The 23,098-nt window shown below is 36.4% G+C and overlaps 1 protein-coding gene across 1 annotated transcript; it reads right to left on the reverse strand.

Moving 5' to 3' along the window:
* Nucleotides 1-15,081: 15,081 nt before the first annotated feature.
* On the reverse strand, nt 15,082-20,378 carry LOC148869340 (uncharacterized). The gene is made up of 2 exons (XM_088970965.1): nt 20,218-20,378; nt 15,082-17,930 (listed from the first exon to the last, which is right to left on the reverse strand). Exons 1-2 carry the CDS (start codon nt 20,269-20,271, stop codon nt 15,297-15,299), a joined length of 2,688 nt encoding a protein of 895 aa, XP_088827091.1. The 5' UTR covers nt 20,272-20,378; the 3' UTR covers nt 15,082-15,296.
* Nucleotides 20,379-23,098: the final 2,720 nt, after the last annotated feature.

A 23,098-nucleotide genomic window follows, 5' to 3' on the forward strand; every position in this document is an offset into this window, starting at 1 on the left:
GAAGTACAAACCGGTTACTAATTTTCTGGTTAAAGGACAACTTGCCCAATCTGTACCATAGTATCCTCGCAACACCATATCATTCTCACCACTTAGTAGTATACATTGCCCTGGACATCCTTTAAGATATCTCAGAACACGTACAAGGCTGTTCCAATGCTCAATTTGGGGTTGCTGGACGAATTGAATAAGCACATGCACAACATAAGTGATGTCGGGTCTCGTGTTTGTTAAGTATAACAGTTGTCTTACTAATCTTCGGTACTGATTTGGATCAGAGTGAAAACTGCCATTGGCGTGTCCCAAACGATGATTTTTCTCAATTGGGGTGTCTACGGGTTTGCATCCAATCAGTCCAGTTTCTTTCAAAATGTCCAGGATAAACTTGCGTTGATTCAAAAACAGTCCGGTAGTAGACCTGGCCACCTCTATTCCAAAGAAATATTTCAAATTTCCCAAGTCCTTTATCTTGAAACAACTATTGAGATACGCCTTGAATTTTGCACACATTTCTAAATTGTTCCCAGCTTGTATAATATCATCAACGTACACTAGGAGACCAAGGAAGATGTTTCCTTTTCTGTATATGAAAAGAGTACTCTCTACAGTGGATTGCTTGAAACCATACTCACGCAAGGATGCTGCCGAATTTGCGAACCGGTTTCTAGAGGCTTGTTTTAGGCCATACAGAGACTTTTGCAACTTGCATACTGCATTTGGTTTTTCGGAACTGAAACCCGGTGGGAACTTCATGTAAATATCTTCCTTGAGGTCACCATGAAGAAAGGCAATATTCACGTCCATTTGATGAAGTTTCCATCCTTTTGCGACTGCCACTGCTAGAAAGACATGAACAGATGCATGCTTCGTCACTGGAGCGAAAGTTTGTATAATCTTCTCCCCATTTTTGAGTAAAGCCTTGCACAACCAATCTGGCCTTGAAACGTTCAATACTCCCATCCGAATTGTACTTAATTCTGTAGACCCATTTGCATCCGACTACTTTCTTTCCCGGGGGCAAACTCATAATTTTCCATGTTTTATTTTCTTCAAAGGCCTTAATCTCTTTGTCCATTGCTCAAATCCATCGTTCATCTTTGATTGCCTATGCATAATTGGTTGGCTCATCATGAGAATCGATGACCGTTAAGAAAGCTTTATGAGTTGGACTAAACTTACTATAGCAAATATAATGTGTTAAAGGATGGGCCTTACTTGTGGGCGCTTTTCGAACTTAGTTCACGTTGGATGGCGATAACAACGCGTCACACACATAGCCTCTTAAATACCTAGGGCATTTTCTTTCCTATTGAGGTCACTCTTGTTGCAAAACATATTGTTCATTTTCATTTCTTTGTGGTGTGCTCACTACAGCTTGGTTGGACGTACATGTTCCTTGTTGCTCTTCCGAATTTATTTCCACATCGGTTGTGTGGACACTTTCTTCATTTGTGCCCACATGTTGGTTTCCATTAGTTCCAACAAGACTCTTATAATTCCTAAATGGATCGATTTCATCTTCCACAACCACATGCTCCCCCTCACTTGGAAGTTGTTCCTCTCCAAGTGCCTCATTATTGCTGAAAGGGAAAACTTCCTCATAAAAATATATATCTCGAGATACAAAGGCATCTCCCTTTTCTAAATTGTACATTTTCTATCATTTCTTCCTATACGGAAATCTAAAGAAAATACACTTTTCAGCACGCTCTCCAAACTAATCCTTTCCAATACTTTGTCTTTTGGCATACACAAGGCACCCAAATAATTTAATGTGAAAATATTTGGGTGTTTTTCCAAACAAGACTTCAAATGGTGTGTGGCCTCCTACTACACTACTTGGTGTGTAGTTAATCAGATGAGTTGCTGCCATAATACACTCTCCCCAAAGTTTCAAAGGTAGATTAGCCTGAAAACGTAATGCTCTTGCCACATTGATGATGTGTTGGTGTTTCATTTCTACTCTCCCGTTTTGTTACGGTGTCCCAACACCAGAAGTTTGATGAATAATTCCCTGGCTGAGAAAAAATTCATTGAGAGTCCCCAAAAATCCTGTTCCATTGTCACTACGAACCATCTTGATGTCAACCCCAAATTGTCTCCTAACCATAACACAAAAGGACATGAAAACATTTTGAGTTTCTGATTTATCATGCAAAAGATACATCTACGTAGTACGTGTAAAATCATCCACGATAGTTAAGTAATAATGAGCTCCTAAGAGAGATGGAGTGTGATACCGACCCCATAGATCTTAATGTACTAATTTAAATGCATGAAAAGCTTTATTGTCACTTAAAGGAAAAGAAATTCGTGTCTGCTTTGCACGATGACATACATCACAACACTCAATACAATTATTATTACGGCTGAAACCACACACTTCAGATAAATATGATAAATTTTTGTCACAAAGGTGTTCTAAACGTTTGTGGCACAACTTCTCTGTATTCTTCTTGACGGCCATTGCATGAGCACTATATGTGTTTCGCAAATAGTATAGGCCATCCTTAAGATCACCCAGTCCAATCAGCATCTACCGGGTGGGGTTCTGTATTACACAAACATTAAAATAGTAAGTAATAGCACAACCCACATCTTCACTTAACTTTCTTGATGATATCAAATTACATTTAAAATCCAGAACATAAAGAACATCTTTCAATTTATATGCTTGTCAATCATGATATCCCCTATTTTATTTACTACCAAAGAATCTCCATTCGGGGTGACAACTCTTTCATCCCTTCCAGCTTCTCGAACATTCTCAAAAGCTTTAAGGTTACTAGAGACGTGGTGGGATGCACCACTGTCAATAATCCAATTCGACAAGTGGACCAAGGAAATTTTCTTACTAGGCAGTGCATCATGAATCGCGTTTTCTGAATCACCTGTACCCACAAGATACATTAAACGATCAAGTTGAGCTTGTGTGAGAGACAACATCTGTATAGTGTTGCTCGACGCTCCCACTTCTTCAGTAACAGCACCAGCTCGGCCCTGGATGGCATTGACCGTTGCTCCTTTGCCTCCGCGATTTCCATTGCCTTGTCCTCGACCACGGCCTGCTTTACCTCCACTTCAATTTTTCCAGTGTTCCGGGTACCCAACGATTTCAAAATAGCGAGATTTGTCATGTCCAGGTCTTTTGCAATGAGCACACACTACGGGTAGGTCAGCAGAGTCTCGTCCTTCTTCCATCTAAATCTTTTGATCTAACTTTCCTTGGCTTGTGAAGGCAGCAACTTGCATCCTTGGATCTTCGCGTTGCCCCGCTTTCAACTGCAATTTCTCTCTTGATATCATAGCAAAACAGCAAGTGAGTGAAGGTAGTGAGTCCATGCTTATAATATTTGATATGACAGTACCGTATCGATCATCGAGACCCATAAAAAATTTATAGACTTTTTCATTCTCCCTTTCTTCCAGTATATTGATCAACGTTTTGCACATCGATCCACACACAAGTATCGATTTTAGTATACTGATCCAGCTGGTCCCAAATTTCTTTCAGTTTAGCATAGTAATCTGTGACACTTAATGACCCTTGCTTGAATTCATTTAATTCCCCTTTCAATGGGTATATTCGGGGACCATGCCCTTGATGATAACTCTGTTGGAGTTTAGTCCATAACTCTCTAGCATCATCAAAGGAAATTATAGTATTTTGTATGCTTTTATCAACACAATTGAAAATCCATGAAACAACCATAGCATTGCATTTATCCCAAGTATTCTTATCACTATCATCAGCCTTAGTTTTCCCTAGAGTCCCATCAATGAAACTCAATTTGTTTTTAGATCTTAGAGCTCTTTGAAAAGCCTTTTCCCAAACATGATAATTTTCTCCATTAAGAATGATTTGGCTCAGAAGCATACCTGGACTGTCAGAGGAGCTCAGATAATACACAGATGTGGGATCACTGATCGATGGGATCTTGAAGGAGGCGGATGAGTTGTTGCCAATCATCGCTTCAGACATGAAATTACCTAGAAATTGCTGGGTTGAATGAGTGGCTCGGCACACACCAAACCTCACTGCTACGAGTTACACAACTCGCTTTCTTCAATGGGCGCGTGCCCTCTGAATGGATCAGTGGTGAAGATCACCACAGCTCTGATACCATGACAAAACCCATGAAAGAGATGCTAACCGATTCAGGGAATTCAGAGGTGGAAGAGAAGAGTTCCGGTGGAGAAAAATATTCTCATAAGAAACTTGCAACCCAAAGGTAGGTTGGCTACAGCATATGTACAAGTTACAAGATAAAAAAAAATAGTAAGCAAAAAAATAGTAAGTCTTAACAATGATCACCTACCTAATTTAGGACTCCTAATTTTGCTGGGTCGAAGATACAAATCCTCCTTCCTATTAGTACACTTTCCTATTGAAACACTTTTCTATTAGATATCTTAGACACGGCTCCTGAACCCCGGAGCCTATATAAAGACTTCTTCATTCCTCCACAAGGTACACGCAATTAAGTGCAAACTAAGACTACTTTCTTGCTCTCAAATTCTCTACCTTCTTCCAACCAGTTTGACTGATTTAAGCATCCAAGTGCCCAATAACCTGGTCCAAACCCCCGAGTACTATAATCTAATTTCATCTGTCTTTGCAAATCGGCCTGCCAACCTCAACATCTCTTTGTTCGAGTTGTCATCCAGAAAGATCGTGGGCGACCTAAGCACCATCATTATCCATTGGATGTTAACGATTTGCTTGATTCAATGCTAGAAATCACATCAATAGGTTTTATGTGCATTCGAGTCCTTTCCCTCCCATCAGATACTTCTTAAATAGGCTGGCTAGATACATCGTTTGTTTTCTTTTCTTTTTTTGCATATATATGTTACCCAATTATTGTTGGATTATATATCCAGTGACTATAATATTTCACAGGCACAATCAACAATGGTGGCAGAAATCTGGCTATGGCAGGAGGAGTCCTGGAAGGCAGTGGGTCACCTGCAGTCTCATAGCTTAACAGTGACACAAATGGAGTTTTGCTGGGACGACTCTTTACTTTTAGCTGTCTGAAGGGATCATCAATTCTCAGTCTTCTCAATTAAAAGGTCAGGTAAATTGAGCTCTTTTAATTTACAGCACTGTCTAATAATTTGTTGTCACTAGGTTTTTAGTTTCAACACATTATATTTATAGGACAGGTAAATTCAGCACTTTTAGTTTCAGCACATTATATTTATAAGATATCTCTTCATGAAATCCATTTGGATGAGTTTGCAATAGGCTCAAGGGACAAAACTGTGAAGGTATGGGCTGTAGTAGAGAATGGATCTTCAGTGAAGCAGCTCATGGCTTTTGCCACAGTCCAACAGTGGTGTAATCGCCTTATCTTCCATGAATCATGGGTTTGTTGCAGTTGGAATGGAAAATGGACTAATCAAACTTCGGAGCCTTTTTGGAAGAACAGATAGTGAGAATACAACACTGCCAGCTTCTCTTGCAGTAGGGTTCAACCCATTCATGTGTCATGTTTCTACTGTGTACCGCTTGGCATGGAGGAGCTTTGAAAAGAGTGGAGATGGGAGAATCTTGTGGTGCTGATAATTGTGTGAGAGTGTTTGATATAAAAACGGATTAAAGTAGTTTTTTTTTTTTTTCCTTTATTGTCCTTATGTTATTGGTTGCAGCTTAATTTCTGGTGGATGAAACGCTGGTACGCGCATTCACTAACAAAGAGAAACAGGGGATACCATGCCCCAAGGACCAGCCAATGGGTATTTACAGGCTTACAGCTCGATATATGGAAAGTCGATGACTGGCCTCCCAGGATGGCCGATCGAGTCAAAATAAATTGGACCCAAGGTTCGTTGCCTCTTACACAGGATTTGAGATTGACGCCTGTGAGTGCCCGTTGTCTGTGGCGGCTGATGAGAGCGCCCCGACGATGCATTTCGAGTGAAAATTATTGGTGGGATCAGTCGGTGATTTTAGATCTGAACATGCACCAGAGCCATCAGCTAAGATACGGTATTGGGTTAAACCCAATCTTTCTCACCTTTCGATCCACATTATATTAGAAAACATATAAATTTTATGTATTAGGTCTGTTGAATTTAATAATATTTTGAATTTTATGTGAATGATAATTGATATATAGTTTATTTATGTTAATCTAATAATTAGAAATTTTGATGTTTATTTGTGTTATTTTACTTGTTTATTGTTTATGTATGACAAGAAATAATAGGAAATTAGATGTGTGTTTTAAGCCCAACCCGCCCCTACCCTTGAATGCGGAGAGGGTAGGGTTGGGGAGGTTTTTATACTTTCATATGCGGGGAGGGTTTGGATTCTCAAAATCTAACCCACTACAAGTTTTGAGGTGGGTAGAGTCTAGAATTTACAAAACCCTCCCCGAACCCGCTCCGTTGCCATCCCTACCTCCTAAGTGCGACTACAATGTCTATTTTGGTTCAGTCTTAAGGTAAAAGATAATGAACAATGACTTTTATTGAAGGGTAGTTTTGATGTTTTTAAATGCTTTAAGTCGCATATATCACCATGTAATACAAATAATTGACGAGTTGCTAACATTATTACATTAGAGATTAAATTGACACATTTTGAAAGTTTAGGTATTGAATCGGCACGTTTTAAAGTTCAAGGACCAAAGTGACACTAGGCCTAAAGTACAAGGTACTAATCTGGAAGTTTCCCTATAGAATATTCATATTTAATAATTTATTTACCAAGGCTCTGTTTGGGAAGAGTGTAAATACAGATGTGTATATTACAAATTACAAAACCTTGCAATGATATTTTTATACCTTGTATGGACAAATTTGTATTTACACTCTTTTCAAACTGAACCTAATGCTGCATTTGGTTGTATTGTAATTTTATTTGATTAGTACAAATATGGGAGTGCAAATGAAAAGAATGCAAGTCTTATTTTACTTCACTTCTACTGCAATCAAACAAGGTAACATGAAATTTGAAAAAAAAAATCAAAATTTGCTCTCAAATCATTTGTATTACCATCAATGCAAATAAACTTTGCATTATAACCAAACACAAACTAAAAAACAAAACAAAAAATCATTCCGTTCAGCCACTAATAGTCCATTATTGGCCCCTGAGAGATAGATGTTCTTGCAAAATGATAGTTAATATACAATTTTCCTAGGGTAAATTAACAATACGCTCCGTATGGTTTTGAAAATTTTAGTTGACTACATGTTTTGGTCTCTTTTTGGGTAACGCATTTATGCAATTACAATATTTTAACTATTCAAATTTTAATAATTAATGTGTCTAGTGCCTTGTTGAATCACCAAACAAAACATGAAAAAAAAAAAAAGAGTATCAAGAGTATTAATACTTTGAACCTGCAATTTTGGAAGGGTGTACATGACCATCTTACCACTAGGTCATGGAGTAATTTCAAATAATTCTTGAAGCTCAAAAATAAGATTTTTCATCGGCATTCAAAGTTAAAAGTTTATTTTGAGTGATGTCCTTTCTCTTACCAACTTGGCATAAGGGTGTTACTACTATTATAAGTGGAGGTCAAAATCATTTTTCAGAAACAAGCGAGGTGGATAAAAAATTTGAGAATACAGAGCGTGTAAGTGTAATTTGCCTATTTTCTTAGAGAAAATTAATAAAATATCAAAGAGCCCTAAAAATTAGGACAAGACTTTAGCCATTGTTGCTTTTTGTATGAAAGTAGTTTTTTGATGAATTTTTTGTATGAAGGTAGTTAGAAAATTATTTATTGAAGTCAGATATCTCTTATCAAGACTTATAATATGGTACATTTAAACTCTTTTATTAATGTACTTTATTGAAAAAAAAAGGTTTTTATTAAAAAATTGATACATGGGGGAATGAATCAAATCAAAAGTCACTATAGAGAGCCAACCTTCACATCGGACAGTAAAAACCACTAATGAGAGGAAGAAAACTTTGGCTGTCTACACACTCTCAACGCATGACACGATAGATAATACTTCATGCCTGATACAGCCATTTGCTCGAGCATATTTTATATATATATTAATACGATTGGGATGATAAAAGGAATTTATTCGTGCGAGTAGATTTTGAGAGCACCCATTTCTTATTAATTATATAAATTGTTAGATAATTATCTAATTCTATTATTATATAAATATATAATAGTTATTATATAATAGTTAATAATTAAATATTGAATCGTTCAAACCATTGGAATAGTTTTGGTCATTTTTTATTTTTTATTTTTTTTGTCAGAATGGGCTAATCATTCGACCCGGTAACCAAACCCCTGACTGATCGGTCTCTAGGTCGATTTTAAAAACCATGATGTTATGTCATTCGTGCGTGTGACTCATATGACTCGAAAATGGAACCGTTATGGCCAGTGGTTTTTTGGTCAACAGTTCAACATTTCGGTTCGAACGAATGGCCCGTTCTGACAACAAAAATTAAAAAAAAATAAAAAATGACCATAAACCATTGAACGGGTCAACAAGTTGACGGTTCAACCACTTGGGTCAATGGGTTGTTGACCGATTCAATGGTTTTTGGCCAGGGACCGGGATTGAGGTAAAACATAACTAGTTGCCTGGACATTTCCAAATTAAAAAAATAAAAAAGGACAACCCGCTCTAAACAACAAAAATTACAAACAACAAATTGAGTGTGTGAGGTCAATTAAGTAGTACCATACGTGTAATATCATTTGAGCATTTTACTCAAATGACCTGAAAACGGAATCGTTATGGCCATCGGTTTTTAGGTCGACGGTTCGATTGTTCGATTCGAATGGATGGCCCATTCTAACAACAAAAATTAAAAAAAAATACAAAAATGACCAAAAACCATTAAACGGGTCAATGGTTCGATAGCCCGAGTCAATGGGTCGTTGAATGATTCAACGATTTTTGGCCAGAGGCCGAGATTAAGATAAAACGAAACTGGTTGCTTGGATAGATCCCAATTAAGAAAATAAAAAAATGGCTAATTTTATGGGTCAATGGTTCGACCGCTCGAGTCAATGGGTCGTTGGTCAATTCAACGGTTTTTGGCCAAAGACTGGGTCAAAGGATCAACAGGTCGACGATTCCATTCTGACAACAAAAATTATAGGCAAAAAATTGAGTTTGTGAGGTCCATTAAGTAATACCATATGTGTTATGTCATTCGAGCGTGTGACTCATACAACTTGAAAACGGAACCATTCTGGCCATCGATTTTTTTTTGGGTTGACGGTTCGAACGAACGGCTCGTTTTGACAACAAAAAATTACAGAACCGTTATGGCCACTGGTTTTCGGGTCGATGGTTTGATAATCTAGTTCGAATGGATGATCCATTCTAACAACAAAAAATTACAGGCAAAAAATTGAGTGTGTGAGGTCCATTAAGCAATATCATACATGTTATGCCATTCGAGCATGTGACTCATACAACCCGAAAATGGAACCGTTCTGGCCACCGGTTTTTGGGTTGATGGTTCAACCATCCGATTCGAACGGACGGCCCGTTCTAATAACAAAAAGTAAAAAATAAAAAAAACGGCCAAAAACCATTGAACGGGTTAACGATTCGACCACTCGGGTCAATGGGTTGTTGACAGATTCAACGGCTTTTGGCTAGGGACTGGGATTGGGGTAAAACGAAATTGGTTGCCTGAACGATTCCCAATTAAAAAAATAAAAAATGGATGACCCGTTCTGACAAAAAAAATTACAATAAAAAATTTGATTATGTGAGGTCTATTAAGGAGTACCATTCGTGTTATGCCATTCGAGCTTGGGACTCATACGACTTGAAAACGGAACCGTTCTAGCCACCGGTTCTCGATTTGACGGTTCAGTTCTAAGAGATGGCCCATTTTGACAACAAAAATAAAAAATAATAAAAAAATGACCAAAAACCATTGAACGGGTCAACAATTCGATTGCCTGGGTCAATGGGTTGTTGACCGATTCAACGATTTTTGGCTAGGGACGAGATTATGATAAAATGAAATTGGTTACCTGGATGGTTCCCAATTAAAAAAAAAAAGGCCAAAATCTATTGAACAGGTCAACGAGTCGATGATTCGACCACTCAAGTCAATGGGTCGTTGACCGATTTAATGATTTTTGACTAGGGATCGGGTCAATAGGTCAACAGGTCAACGGTTCCATTTGCAAGGCCCCTTCGCTAGTTATTACTATTGCATGGAGTTTGTATGGATTAAGTGTCATATAAAGAGACCCACGTGGACATCACACAGGATCACACAGGACATTGGATGTAGATAGCCAAAATTATTTCCAATCAGAGGGTGAGAGGGAGAACAAATCAGCCCCCAACAAGATTGCCCCCACAACATCCTACAGCATATCCCCGCCGTGTATTGAAAACATCTGCTGATGATGATACCAGAAATAATGATATCATCGTCACGAAATATTCCCAATACACGGCGGGGATGCTGTGGGAAGTTGTGGGGGGCTGATTTTAACTCGGTTAAAAGGGTGTGGATGCGGGTGGTAGTGACAGTTGAAGACGTGTTTCTTTTAACCAAACACGGCCTAACTTCCTTACGATATGGATTCAAAACTCAACCTCCATACCGGACGGCACAGCATTTCGGCGTGTATTTTGCGAGATCGAATCTACTCCTCACACCTAGCGCCTTACATGCGCCAAACAATCACATCCTATTATGCATTGGGAACATCTCCCGTGAGTACGGAAGATATTCCCAATGCACGGTAGATGTTCTTGTGAGCGCCCATTTGCGAGAGCAGATCCCGTCACGTTTGCGCGTTCAAATGGGGTCTTGGGCCTATTGGCGTAACTTAGCATTCACAAGTCAAATTATATTAAAGTCCGCCAGTTACCGTTTAACGCAGACACGTCATGACAACTGACGTACCCCATTTTAGGTGGACCAAAAACGATGACATGTACACGTGGACGGTCATCTGAAAATGACCAAAAGTGATTCCCCAGCTGGCCAGCCATCATAGATTCCTAGTCTACCAAGATTCTTTCTGGGGCCCACACAACAAACAACGCACTTCAGCGGCTGACCTGAAGTCAGGTACGGCTCGGCACGTGATTTCCCCTCAGAAATCGGAAAACCTGGATGAATCTTGTCATCTGTGTGTTTGATTAATAAGGCTGTAATGCGCTATCTGTGTGCTTGATTAATAAGGCTTAAATGCTGCGTGAACTTTTTTTTTGGAAATCGTCTAAAAACTCATGATCATGAGTTTTGAGTATTTCTCTTAAATTCACCACCATGTCATTAATTTCACGTTAAATAGATTAACGGGCATTAATATATTATCATTTTTAATATTTATAAAATATATATAAAATAAATTATCAGGTGTTAATATATTACCATTTTAATATTTAGACATGAAAAAAAGAAGAAGTTAAAAAAAATATTTTCAAATATAAAATACATAAAAACATAGAAATTACAAAAAATATAAAAAATTATAGTAATTGTAAACAAATAAATAAATTATTTTCAAAATTATAGATCTATAGAAATTGAAAAACAAATTAGAAAATAAAAGTTGTAGAAAAAACCAAAAATTATAGAAAAATACAGAAATTGTAAATAAATAACAAAAATACAGGAAAGTTTATAGATAGTAGAAAATAGAAAAGTGTAAAAAACATTGAAAATTATAACAAAACATTAAAAATGCAAAAAAAAAAAAGAAAACTGAAAACTAAAACAGACCAAATTTTCTCTAACTCCCCATTCAAGGGTAATTTGGTCATGAAAATTGTCATTTTATGCTGATGTGGACACCTCTGTTAAGAAGCATTAACGGTGCACTAATGGAAGGTGAGTTTTGGAAAATAAAAACTTACCGACATGGTGAGTTTTAGACATTTTGAAAAGTTGTTGTGAGTTTAAGAGAAATGTTGAAAACTCATTATGAGTTTTAGATAATTTCCCTTTTTATTTTGGGTATTCGTTGCCATGCACCATTAATAACTTCCACTTGACCCCTTTTTTCCCAAAGTATTGGTTGCGGGGTTCAATTCAGCATCAACTGTAACAAACCAACTAACACACCAACTAGCCAACCCTCAGTTGTAACAAACATATAGTGTTTTGTGCCACCAATTCGACAGATGGTAGTTGGCCATGCCCACCATGGTGTCAATTGGACTGGATTTGATCCAATCCGATCCTGTCCAATGTGAGTCCATTACAAATGAATCAGGTCCAATTCAATTCAATGAATTTTTTGATTGGTCCAATTCAATGTTTGGATCATCCAATTTGTTCAAATATGTTTTAATTTAGATTAGTTCTAATTCAAACCTGGCTCATTGAAACCTATAATTTTATCCTCTATAAATGGACTAGATATTGGTCTTGATCCAACCCAATCCAATATAATTCATTACAAATGGACCAGGTCCAATCCAATCCAATAAATACCTTGAACCATTAAGTATGGACTGATCCAATTCAATATATTGTTGATCCGTCTAATCCAATACCGATCCATTGACACCCTCACTTTGCCATTTAATGATTTGATATAAATATCAATGGGCTATATGCATATTTGCACTCCCTTGCATTTATACCAGTGTAGATGAAATTCACATTGCAAAAGAGCCAAAAAGGAATGTAAAGTGTGATGTAACACACCTTTAAAATCAGAAGAAGATCCTTTAGCAAAATTGTGATTTTTCAAGTGAAATCATCCCCATGCATGATGTTTCTTTTTATATATAAATTTGTGTTGATATACTTAGACACTACTACATATGATCATGTTCTTTAGAGCTTGAAACACCCTATATGGGGTGTTATTTCTATATAGGGATAAAATTCTAGCTTTTTCAATGGATCAAGAATTGTAGTTAATCTTTCTAAAATCAAAGCAGCAGATGAAGGGAACCAACCAATTAAACAATAGATATTTCTTCTCACAAGGACTTGCCTTTAATGGATATTGTCCTATTTGTTACCTTCCCAAATTGGAAGATGACAAAGTGTTATTTTATGCCTATAGGAGTGTACAGACATCTGTAATTTTGTGGTATAAAGAGAACACTGCTATTTGGTATTTTCTTTTCTTTTTGTCAATGTGGCTTCCATTTTCGTTAATGGAAAAGGAAGATTCTTGGGAGAAAAAAGAAGACCCTTGTGGTCAAGGATGATGACAAGATAGAAAGACTACCTATAATTACAACTATTGTAGTAGTAAGAATACTCATTTAGTAAACTAGCATACTAGGTGAAGAATAATGTATGAAACAGGTATGAATGTTGATATAACTTAGAGAAATAAAATACCCTATTATACAACTAAAGGTTTCAAATTTAAGACCATGGTCTCACCTTGTTGCTATGAAAATTTGGCCAACAACTAAAGAGGATGAAAAAGGGTGAACTAAGGTGAGTAGTTAAACTGAGTTACTTCCAAAAACCTATAAAAGGGTTAAATTAAGAGTCTCGAATTATGTCCTTGGGTGAGTTTTCTGATGCTTAAGTCAGTAAGTGAGCAAGGGGCCATTGGGTCGAGCCGAGGAGGTTGGTTAGCGAGGAAGTCAGGTAAAGAGCTAGAGAGTGTTGTATATATGCACATTTTCCGTGGATATTTTACCTATATACAGAAGAAATGTTGTTGTCAACAACCAAAAAGTGGACACTATAACCCCCTTTGAATTGCAAATCCCCCCTAAATGCTTCACATGACTAATTGACACCCCCTAAAGACTCCAGGTACCCTAAAATCCCTCTTGTCAAATTTCACCTCGATATTCCTTTGTTTACCCCTTCATCAAAGCAAGAATCTTTTTTTTGGCTCTTCTCATTTGACCCCACCAACAATTCCAAGACCTTTGAAAACCCCACCCTACAAAATTTCACATGAAAATTCCTTCTTTAGCGTTTAAACGGGACAAGATTCTGCTTCGTGAGTTGTCATTCACCTATACAAGTTTCTTGTAATTATAACATCAACATAATAACCTTTCCTGAAGAAACTTGGCCATTCGAAGCTGTTTACCCTTAGATGAGAATATTCCTTTTTTATAGAATATCCCCAAGACTACCTATAACATAATAACCTTTCCTCAAGAAATCTTGGCCACTCAAATCAAGTGGAATTAGTAGACATAGTTTGATTTAAGAGACTGTTCATAGATGCCTATTAAATGGAAAATAAATAATTCTTAACATATGATGATGAAAAGACTAGGAAACATCTGTAAGATGAAGGCAGATAAAATTAAATGCTCTTAACTTCTTCATGTCTTAATAATAGAGGTATTGAAGAAATGAATCATGCATAATTTGAAAACAGATAAAACCAAAAAGCAGTGACACAAAGAAAAATATTTGCATAGTTTAGTGTTTTTGTTTACAAACAAAGACCATTAGAGAAAGTATTGAATATGAAGATTCTTTAAGTAAAAAATATGCTTGTAACCTAGGAAATTGGTCTCGAACCTAGTCGAACCTAGGAAAAAGGAGCTTTAGTCCAACTAGGAAACTATAGAACTTTCATACAAGAAAACATGCCCATAATCGTGCTTCTAGGAATTGCCCATATATCCCCTTCTAGGGGTGGTAGGGAAATGTCACCAATCAGTCCCTCTAGAAACACCCCTTCCCATAACTTTTAATTCTAATTGTCACGTAGTCCAATTTCTGGGATAGAATTAATTAGACACAAACATGAAACATGATAACCTTAAATCAAGACAAATTTAGAAATTTATACATGATGTATTTGCACTAAGAAAGAGTAAATAAATCAATTGTTCAAAACGAAATGTTTTCATTTCTTACAAGAAAATTTGAGCTTGAAGTATATGGAAGAAAATTTGTATGGTAGCCATTATTACATGGAATTTAAAATTAATCAATTTTGTTTCTTATACAACAAACCATCCTTCATCATCTACAGAAAACAGATAGTCAATGAGTAGAGTGGCTTTGTAGGATGCACTTAAGAACATATGAAAGCAAATTGTGAACGTAAACAAGCATTTCAATGGTATTAAATTGTGGTATATTTCTGGTATTTAATTGTTAAATAAAGAATAAATCATTATATATACCATAGGATTACCCACTAAGAAAAAGGAAATATAAAATTGCATTTTTTTTAAATTACACACGAAAGAAATTACTTTTGGCCATAACATAGTTTTCAAACTATTTAATTACACCAAATGACTCCACTTACACACAAACTTCAACCAACTTGCCTAAAACATTGAAAACAAAGCAGCCCCTGGATAACACTTCCAACACAACAAATGAGGCACTGATCACTAAAGTAGTTGCATATCAACTAGTCCTTGTAAGTAGTTGTTCCATCTTCATTTTTGTCATCCATACCAAGTGTTTCCCTCATTGCATTAGCAGCACCTTGGGCCAAGCTCTTCACTTGATCGTTTGTCTGCTGTAGAAAACCACCCGTCATCTCCATGCCTGCTTGTGTTGTGCCTTGAACAAATTGGGCAGCCTCCAACGCCTTCCCCTTGACTTCCTCAGCCCTTTCTTGGAAAAAATTTCCTCTCTTCTCTTTATCTGAATTGGTAATGTCTTGTGTAGGTTGAACAGTTTCTGATGCCTTGTCTTTTGTTGCACCATTCTTCTCATTCTCATTGAGATAGTTACCTCTTTGACCCTTTGTCTCTTTGGTACGACCTTTGATATCCACATTTAACTTCTTTGATGCATCTATGTTGTCCTTAAGAAGATTTATTCTTTGCTCTTTGTTTTCTTGGGCACGGCCTCTAATGGCTTGAGAGGTTTCTAATACCTTGTCTTTTGTCATATCCAACCTGTTTGCCTTATCATTGGTAGTGTCTCTCTTGTCCATGAGATAACTACTTGTTTGGTTCTTGATTGGTTGAGAATAACCTCCAACAACTTGAGTAGTTTCGCCCCATGTCTTGTCCTTATGATAACTTCCCCTTTGGTCCTTAGCCACTTCGGCATAGCCTCTGGTAGCTTGGTCCGTTTCTATGTTTGCTTCGTCCTTGTGATAGCTACCAAATTGATCTTGGGTAACTTGAGTAATATCTTTAGCATCTTGGGCAATCTTTGATTCTTTATCCTTCGCTATGTCCATCGTTTCCTTGAGATAGTTGACCATTTGATCCTTGGTTTCTTGGTCAAGATCTTTAGCAATTTTGGCAATCTTTGAATCCCTATCCTTTGTAGCATCCATCTTACTCTTAAGATAACTACTCATTTGGTCTTTTTTCTCAACAGTTTCGGTGATCTCTTGTACCTTTTCATTTGTAACACCCATTTTATCCTTGAAATATTTGCTTGTTTGGTCCTTAGCTTCATGGGTGTAGCCTAGTGTAGCTTGGGCAATATCCAATGCCTTGTCTTTTGTTGAATCCATCTTGTCATAACTATCTATTCGGCCCTTTGTCTCTTGGAGATGGCCTTTCATAGTTAGAGCACTCTCTTGTGCCTTATCTTTAGATTTATCCATTTCCTCCTTGAGAAGATTGCTCATATGAACCTTTTGAGCATTACCTCTGACGTTTTGGTTATTTTGTAACCCCTTTTCATTTGCCTCTTTAGCTGTGTCTAATAGTTCATCTTTTTCATTGCCCATTTGGTCTTTAGCCTCTTGTGCATAGGTTCTTTTAGCTTGGGCAGTATCCAACACCTTGTCCTTGAGATAACTATCCATTTGGTCATTAATTTCTCGAATTCGACCTATTGCAGCTTTGGTAGTACCAAATGCCTTGTCATGAGGATGGCTTCCAGTAATTTGGATAGTCTCCAATGCTTCACAATCTTCTAGCTCGTTCCTATTCTCTTTTAGATAATTATTTGTTTGATCATTGGTCTCTTGGGCATGGCCTTCAACAACTTGGGTAGCATCCAATGCCTCATTCTTTGCCGCTTGTGTAGTCTCCAACGCCTTGTCCTTCTCTGCATCAATATTCTCTACTTTATCCATTGTTAATCTATTTGCGTTGTCCTCAAGATTACTATCATCAAAAGAATCATCTGCTTGTCTCTCAAAATAATTCTCTATTTGGTCTTTAATCTCTTCGGGGTAACCTTCGAGAGCTTGAATAATGTCTGACGCCTCATTTTTATCAATTTGATCTTGGGGATGACTTTGGAGAGCTTGAGCAATCTGGGATGCATCATCTTTTGGCTTGTTCATCTTGTTATTTGACTCGTTTGACTTGTCCTCAAGATTACTATCTTCGAAATAATCATCAGATTGTTTCTCAAAATAACTCTCCGTTTGGTCTTTTATCTCTTGGGGGTGACCTTCGAGAGCTTGAACCATGTCTGATGCCTCATCTGTTTGATCTATTTGGTCTTTAGTCTCTTGGGGATGGCCTTCAACAACTTGAATAGTGTCTGATACTTTGTCTTCTGGCTCATCTATTGGGTCTTCGGTCTCTTGAGCATAACCTTCAAGAGCTCCAACAATCTCTGATGTCTCGTCTTTTGGTTCTTCCATTTTTATTTGGTCATCTTTACTCTCTTGGGGGTGGTCTTCAACAACTGGGACAAGAATTGATGATTCTTTACTTTCTGGCTCATTGAAAAATTGAACATTTGATGCCTCGTGGCCTTCAAGAACTTGGACAGTCTTCGATGCTTTGTTGTTTGGCTCATCCATCTTCTCCACAGAATGATCGTCAAAACTTTGTGCACTCTCTGATATGTTATTGTCTTTTGGCTTGTCGATGGTGTCATCGAAATGACTTTTTGTTTGGTCAATTATCTCTTGGTGAGGGTCTTCAGTAGTTTGGATGCTCATCAACTCTTTATTTTCTTCTATTTCATCGATCTTCTCCTTTGGATCCTTATTGATTTCTTGGGTATGGCCTCCTACAACTTGGGCATTCTCTTGTGTATCCTGGGCTTCGTAAGCCTTGTCCTTCATGTCCTCTTGGGTCTCTCTTTCTTTCATCATCTGGTGATCCATTTCCTCCTATAAACCCACCATGCAAAGAGTAGGAAGCATCATAACAATTTGCATGCATATGCATTACATGAACCACGCATCATACAATGAATGAAATATGATGGTTTTCAATTTACTTCACTAGTACGTAACCACGACCATGCATGCAGCATATGAATATCAATGTACATGCAACATCCGACTATCCATATTTATCATGCATACTACAAATATACAACCCTTTATGGCATACCAAACCATTTATGGCATGCCAAACTAAGTCAATGTTTGGTTAAAAAACACCACCATAGTTTGGCATGCCAAACTATGAAACCACTGCTTGATTTCACCACCTATCAAATAGACACTAAAAATCTAAAAAGTTTGGTTTTTTGTGCATAAGACATTTGAAGAAATGTCAAATTTGTTTCCCCTAACACCCCGATATTTTGGCATGCAATATGACGTAGAAAACAATAAACCTTTAAAGTGATGTTCAACCAAACAAAAAACAGTAAAATGCTTAAAATGAAAAAATGTTTAAAGTAGAATAATACAAATAAACTTAAAAGTAATAAATGGCCTCTCAATAAACTCTAACGGGACCAAACATAAACTAAATGTGTCATTCATTGCATTTATTGATAAGCAACCATTCATCATAATCAGAGTGCAAATGTAAATACGTTCATATGTAAATGTCGATTAATGAAAATACATGTAAATACTATAAATATAATATATACATACAGTTCATGTAAATAGGTTTTATTTGTATTCTACAAAACACATTCATTGAGTGAAAATTAAATGTTTGCTTGATGTCGACTGCTACAGACAACACCCATAAATGCTGGGGAATCTAGATATACAGATAAGAACTTGATGATCATATATATATATATATATATATATATCAAGGGTTTTCTGGTAAGTATCACTTGATGTAGCAATTTCGAATTAGGTCTCTCCAAGATTACAGTACAGTGTATATATGCAATCTCTCGTTTTAATTTGGATGTTGACCCATATATTTTAGGATGTATATTTGTGTCTGTTATGAATGGCAGGGTGTCAATTGAATCAAATTTGTTCCAATCTAGATCGTTTTGGACTGATAAATGATCATTTTGAATCAGAATCTCTTCAATTGGTTTTAATTTAGAATGGTTCCAACCCAAATCTAGCTCATTGACGAGTCAGCTTCAGTCAGAGCAAAAGCCCATTCGGGGAAAATATCTCCATACTTTTGTACTTTATTTCATGCGTATCCATTACAAAAAGCTGTTAAAACGGTGTAACAACAGGTTTGCGCTAATGAAAGCCAATGTGGAACATTTTGAACTGATGAATATTTTGAATAATTTTAGACCAGAATATGTTCAAATTGGTTTTAATTTAGATTGGTTCCAAAATTAACATGTGTATCATTTTGAATGGATGAATATTCTGAATCATTTTGAACCTAAATCTATTAAGTTGAAATTGATTTTAATTATATTTAGTTCCAGCCCAAATTGGACCATTTTAAACTGATGAATAGAATATTTTGAATCATTAGAAACCAGAAAAAAAATTGGTTTTAATTTAGATTGCTTCCAACCCAAACCTAGTCCATTGGCGCTTGTGAACATGATATTGGTTCAATCCAACTCAATCTAATCTAAATCCATTAAAAACGGACAGGTTCAAATCCTACTCACACCCATAGGACGCTACCCAGAGTCTTACTCACACCCATACACCCATACCCATAGGACGCTACCCATAAGAAGCACACCCACCCAAAAGGACACTACAGTTATATATTGAGTGATGTGTGAGATGTTCTCAATGTAGTGATGTGTGGGTAAGTACGCAAAGGATACTACAGTTATATATTGAGAATTAATATCTATGATAACATGCAAATATGTGAGATGTTCTGAATGTAAGGCTGTAGTGTAGTGATGTGTGGGTAAGACATCCGAACACTCCATTAACACACTTGTGATTAAAAAAGCAGAGGACAAACTGAGTGGATGCATAAGGAAATTAGGAGAAATTTTGAATGGTATATATCTAAATTTTGCTCCGATTTTGAAGGCAAATACGTGAAAAGAAAATTTACTCTCATTTTCAATACAGGAAATACCTGCAAATTAAAACTGAACCAGAATGCAAATTTGCTGGTTCAGCATTTTTTACCAAACGCAGAAAACTTGAATACTATTTCTGGTGACCACTGTGCTACAGTTTCAATCGATGGGTAGATGAAACCAATTAAACATGCAACTCTGGTTCATGACTACTTAGAGAGTGTTCAAGTACTTACCTGAGCTTGGTCTTCAGCCTCGCTGGTTCTGTACAACTGCTCCTGATCTGCCATCTTTCTCCTCCTGCGCAGGTTGGATTAGAACGATTGCACCAAATAACTCAACAGAACTTTCGAATTTGGAATCGCCGATAAATAGATTGATCGAGATCTTCTGTAACGACTAGAGTCTCTTGCGCATGCATATTTATAACCTCTGCAAAATTAAAAATGTTGGACTCGTGTCCAGCTTCTCAACAAGTGTAAGCTATGAGGCTGATATTGGTCAGATGGGTTTTTCTAGGGAGAGATTAAAATAGCTAGAAGACAGAATAACACAATAATCTGTGGCTAGAGCCTAGAAGATCGAGCAGAAAGACATCTAGATCTAGGAGGATGAGCAATCTCTATATTTGATTGCCACATTGCTTTGTTGAAAGTTTGGGAGATAGAATCTTCAGAATCATCTGGGTTCTTGGTGGGGAAACGTGGCTGCAGCATTCACGAAAAGATTAATAATAAAAAAATGGATGTTTGTGACTGTTTTTGTATTCATCCTCTTAAGTAATTTCTTCTGAAGGGCGGTGGAGATTATTTGGCCATGGTAACTTTAGGTGGATGCAATCTGATCGAAATGGTTGGCGTCAAGCTAAGTACGAGGGCTCAGAGCCAAAGTATGGGTCCCTGTAGAGTCAGAAACCTCTTTTGATACCTTGGCACCGCCATGGCGCATGACACATCACTTGCTAGATGTCCAGAACTCAGACGATTGGGACCCATTACTGAGCTGGTTGAACCCACCGTGGAGATAAAGGTTTAAATCCTGGATATTATGGATCATGGTCTGTTGAATATATATCTAACGTATTGCTAGCTTTGAGTAGGGCTGTATAACTCAAGAACTGAGTCAGACAGATTTGGGTTCTTTCCAGACAAATTCAGATTTGGTTATCAAAATAACCTGTCTCGTAATTGAAGTGAAATCCAACCGGATTTAGGGAGTCTTACATTGATTTCCAATTCTATAATTGGAATCCTAAAAATCCTGAAAAAAAGAATAATCTAAAAGAGACGCATATTATTAGTTTGAGCTATGTTGTAACAACTTTCATATCATCATTCATGTTTGAGCTATGTTGTAACAATTTTCATAGAATATATTATTGATTTTGCCTTATTACCATTAGTTTTTGTTAGGATTCTCCATGTGTTTATTATGGTTTTAAAAAACGATATGGAAATGGAATTGTTTTAACCACTGATTTTTGGGTTGATGTTTTGATCATCCAATTTGAATAGACGATTCATTTTAATAAAAAAATTAAAAAAATAATAAAAAATAAAAATGGCCAAAAACCGTTGAATGAGTCGACGATTCGACCACCTAAGTTAATGGGTCATTGATTGATTCAACTGTTTTTTTGCCAGGGACCGGGTTTGGAATAAAACGGAACCAACTGCCTAAACAATTCCCAGGCCGAATGGTTTGACTGTTTAGGTCAATGGCGGTTTGAAAACCATGGTATTTATCTTTTATTTTCGTTAGCTAATTACTATGCATTAGACAACTATAAGCAAGTATTTTTGTATTTTTTTTTTTGGTATTACATACTACACACTAAAAGGTAATTAACATGAATGGGGCTGATCAGGGTGCACGTAAGGTTCATTAGCCATACCAAGGAGGAGAGATTGTGGTTCTAGAGATTTGATCCCACACCTCCCACTTGGAGGAGTGTCAATATCATCTGGGTGTTCACGGTTCAGTTAACTGAACCATGGGCAATTTTTGCAAATCAAACCGGTGGTATCAGTTTTTCCATTTCTCCAAACTGAAACCAAACCGGTACCACCAGTTAACTGGTCCGCCTATTTTGGTTTTTGACCAGTTTGGTTCTTTGGTTCTTCGATTTTTTTTATATTTATAATATATATTATATAAATATATGTATAATATTATATTATAAATAATAAATGATATATAATATATTATAAATATTTTAAAAATATATAATATATAATATATTTATAAACAGATTATTATAAATATAATATAAGAATGTATTTATATATATAATGAATATATATATATTTATATATAATATATAGAAAATATGTGACGTATATTAAAAAAATATATAAAATATACATATAAATATATATACCAGTTGGTTCAGTTAACTGTCGTTTTTTGTAGGTTAACTGAAAACCGAATCGGTCCTTTAGTTTTTCAAAAATTCCAAATCGAAATCAAACCGATCGATTCGGTTAAACACATTTTGCGGTTTAGTTTTCTCTATTCGGTTTATTTTTTTGATTTTTCATGGGCACCCCTAATCTGGACTACTAGGTCATCATCATAAGTATTTTATTTGAGACCCACTATATATCCATGTAAGTCTTAATTCGTAAAACATCTTTTTTCTTTTTTTTTTCAGAAAATATAACTTAGACAACAAAATTTTTTGAAATCCTCTGTATTGGGTTTTTTAATTTGAGTTAGGAAACTAGATTAGAAAACAACGGGGCCATCTCTCTCTCTCTTTCTATGTATATTTCATTCGAATTAAATTTTATTTAAACCCCTTTTTCGAATATAGAAGGGTAGCCACTTTTGAAGGAAGAGCCCCTTGTTTGAGGGCTTTGTTTTACTATATATACTAGCATGAGAGCCCATGCATCGAATTTCCAACACTTTTAAAGAATACAATATATATATATATATATATATATATATATATATATATATATATATATATATATTGGTGAGAATATAAAGTGGGAGGAGAGTTAGGAGAGAAAATTTTCAGGAAGGAAAAACCATTTTCAATTGGAAGAAGGAAAGTAGGATAAGAATTTGGAGAGAAAATTTTAGGAAGGGAAAAATCATTTTGATTGGAAG

Source organism: Nelumbo lutea, chromosome 2, assembly GCF_056320005.1.
Source record: "Nelumbo lutea isolate HS-2025 chromosome 2, American lotus-T2T, whole genome shotgun sequence".
Classification (NCBI taxonomy): Eukaryota; Viridiplantae; Streptophyta; class Magnoliopsida; order Proteales; family Nelumbonaceae; genus Nelumbo; species Nelumbo lutea.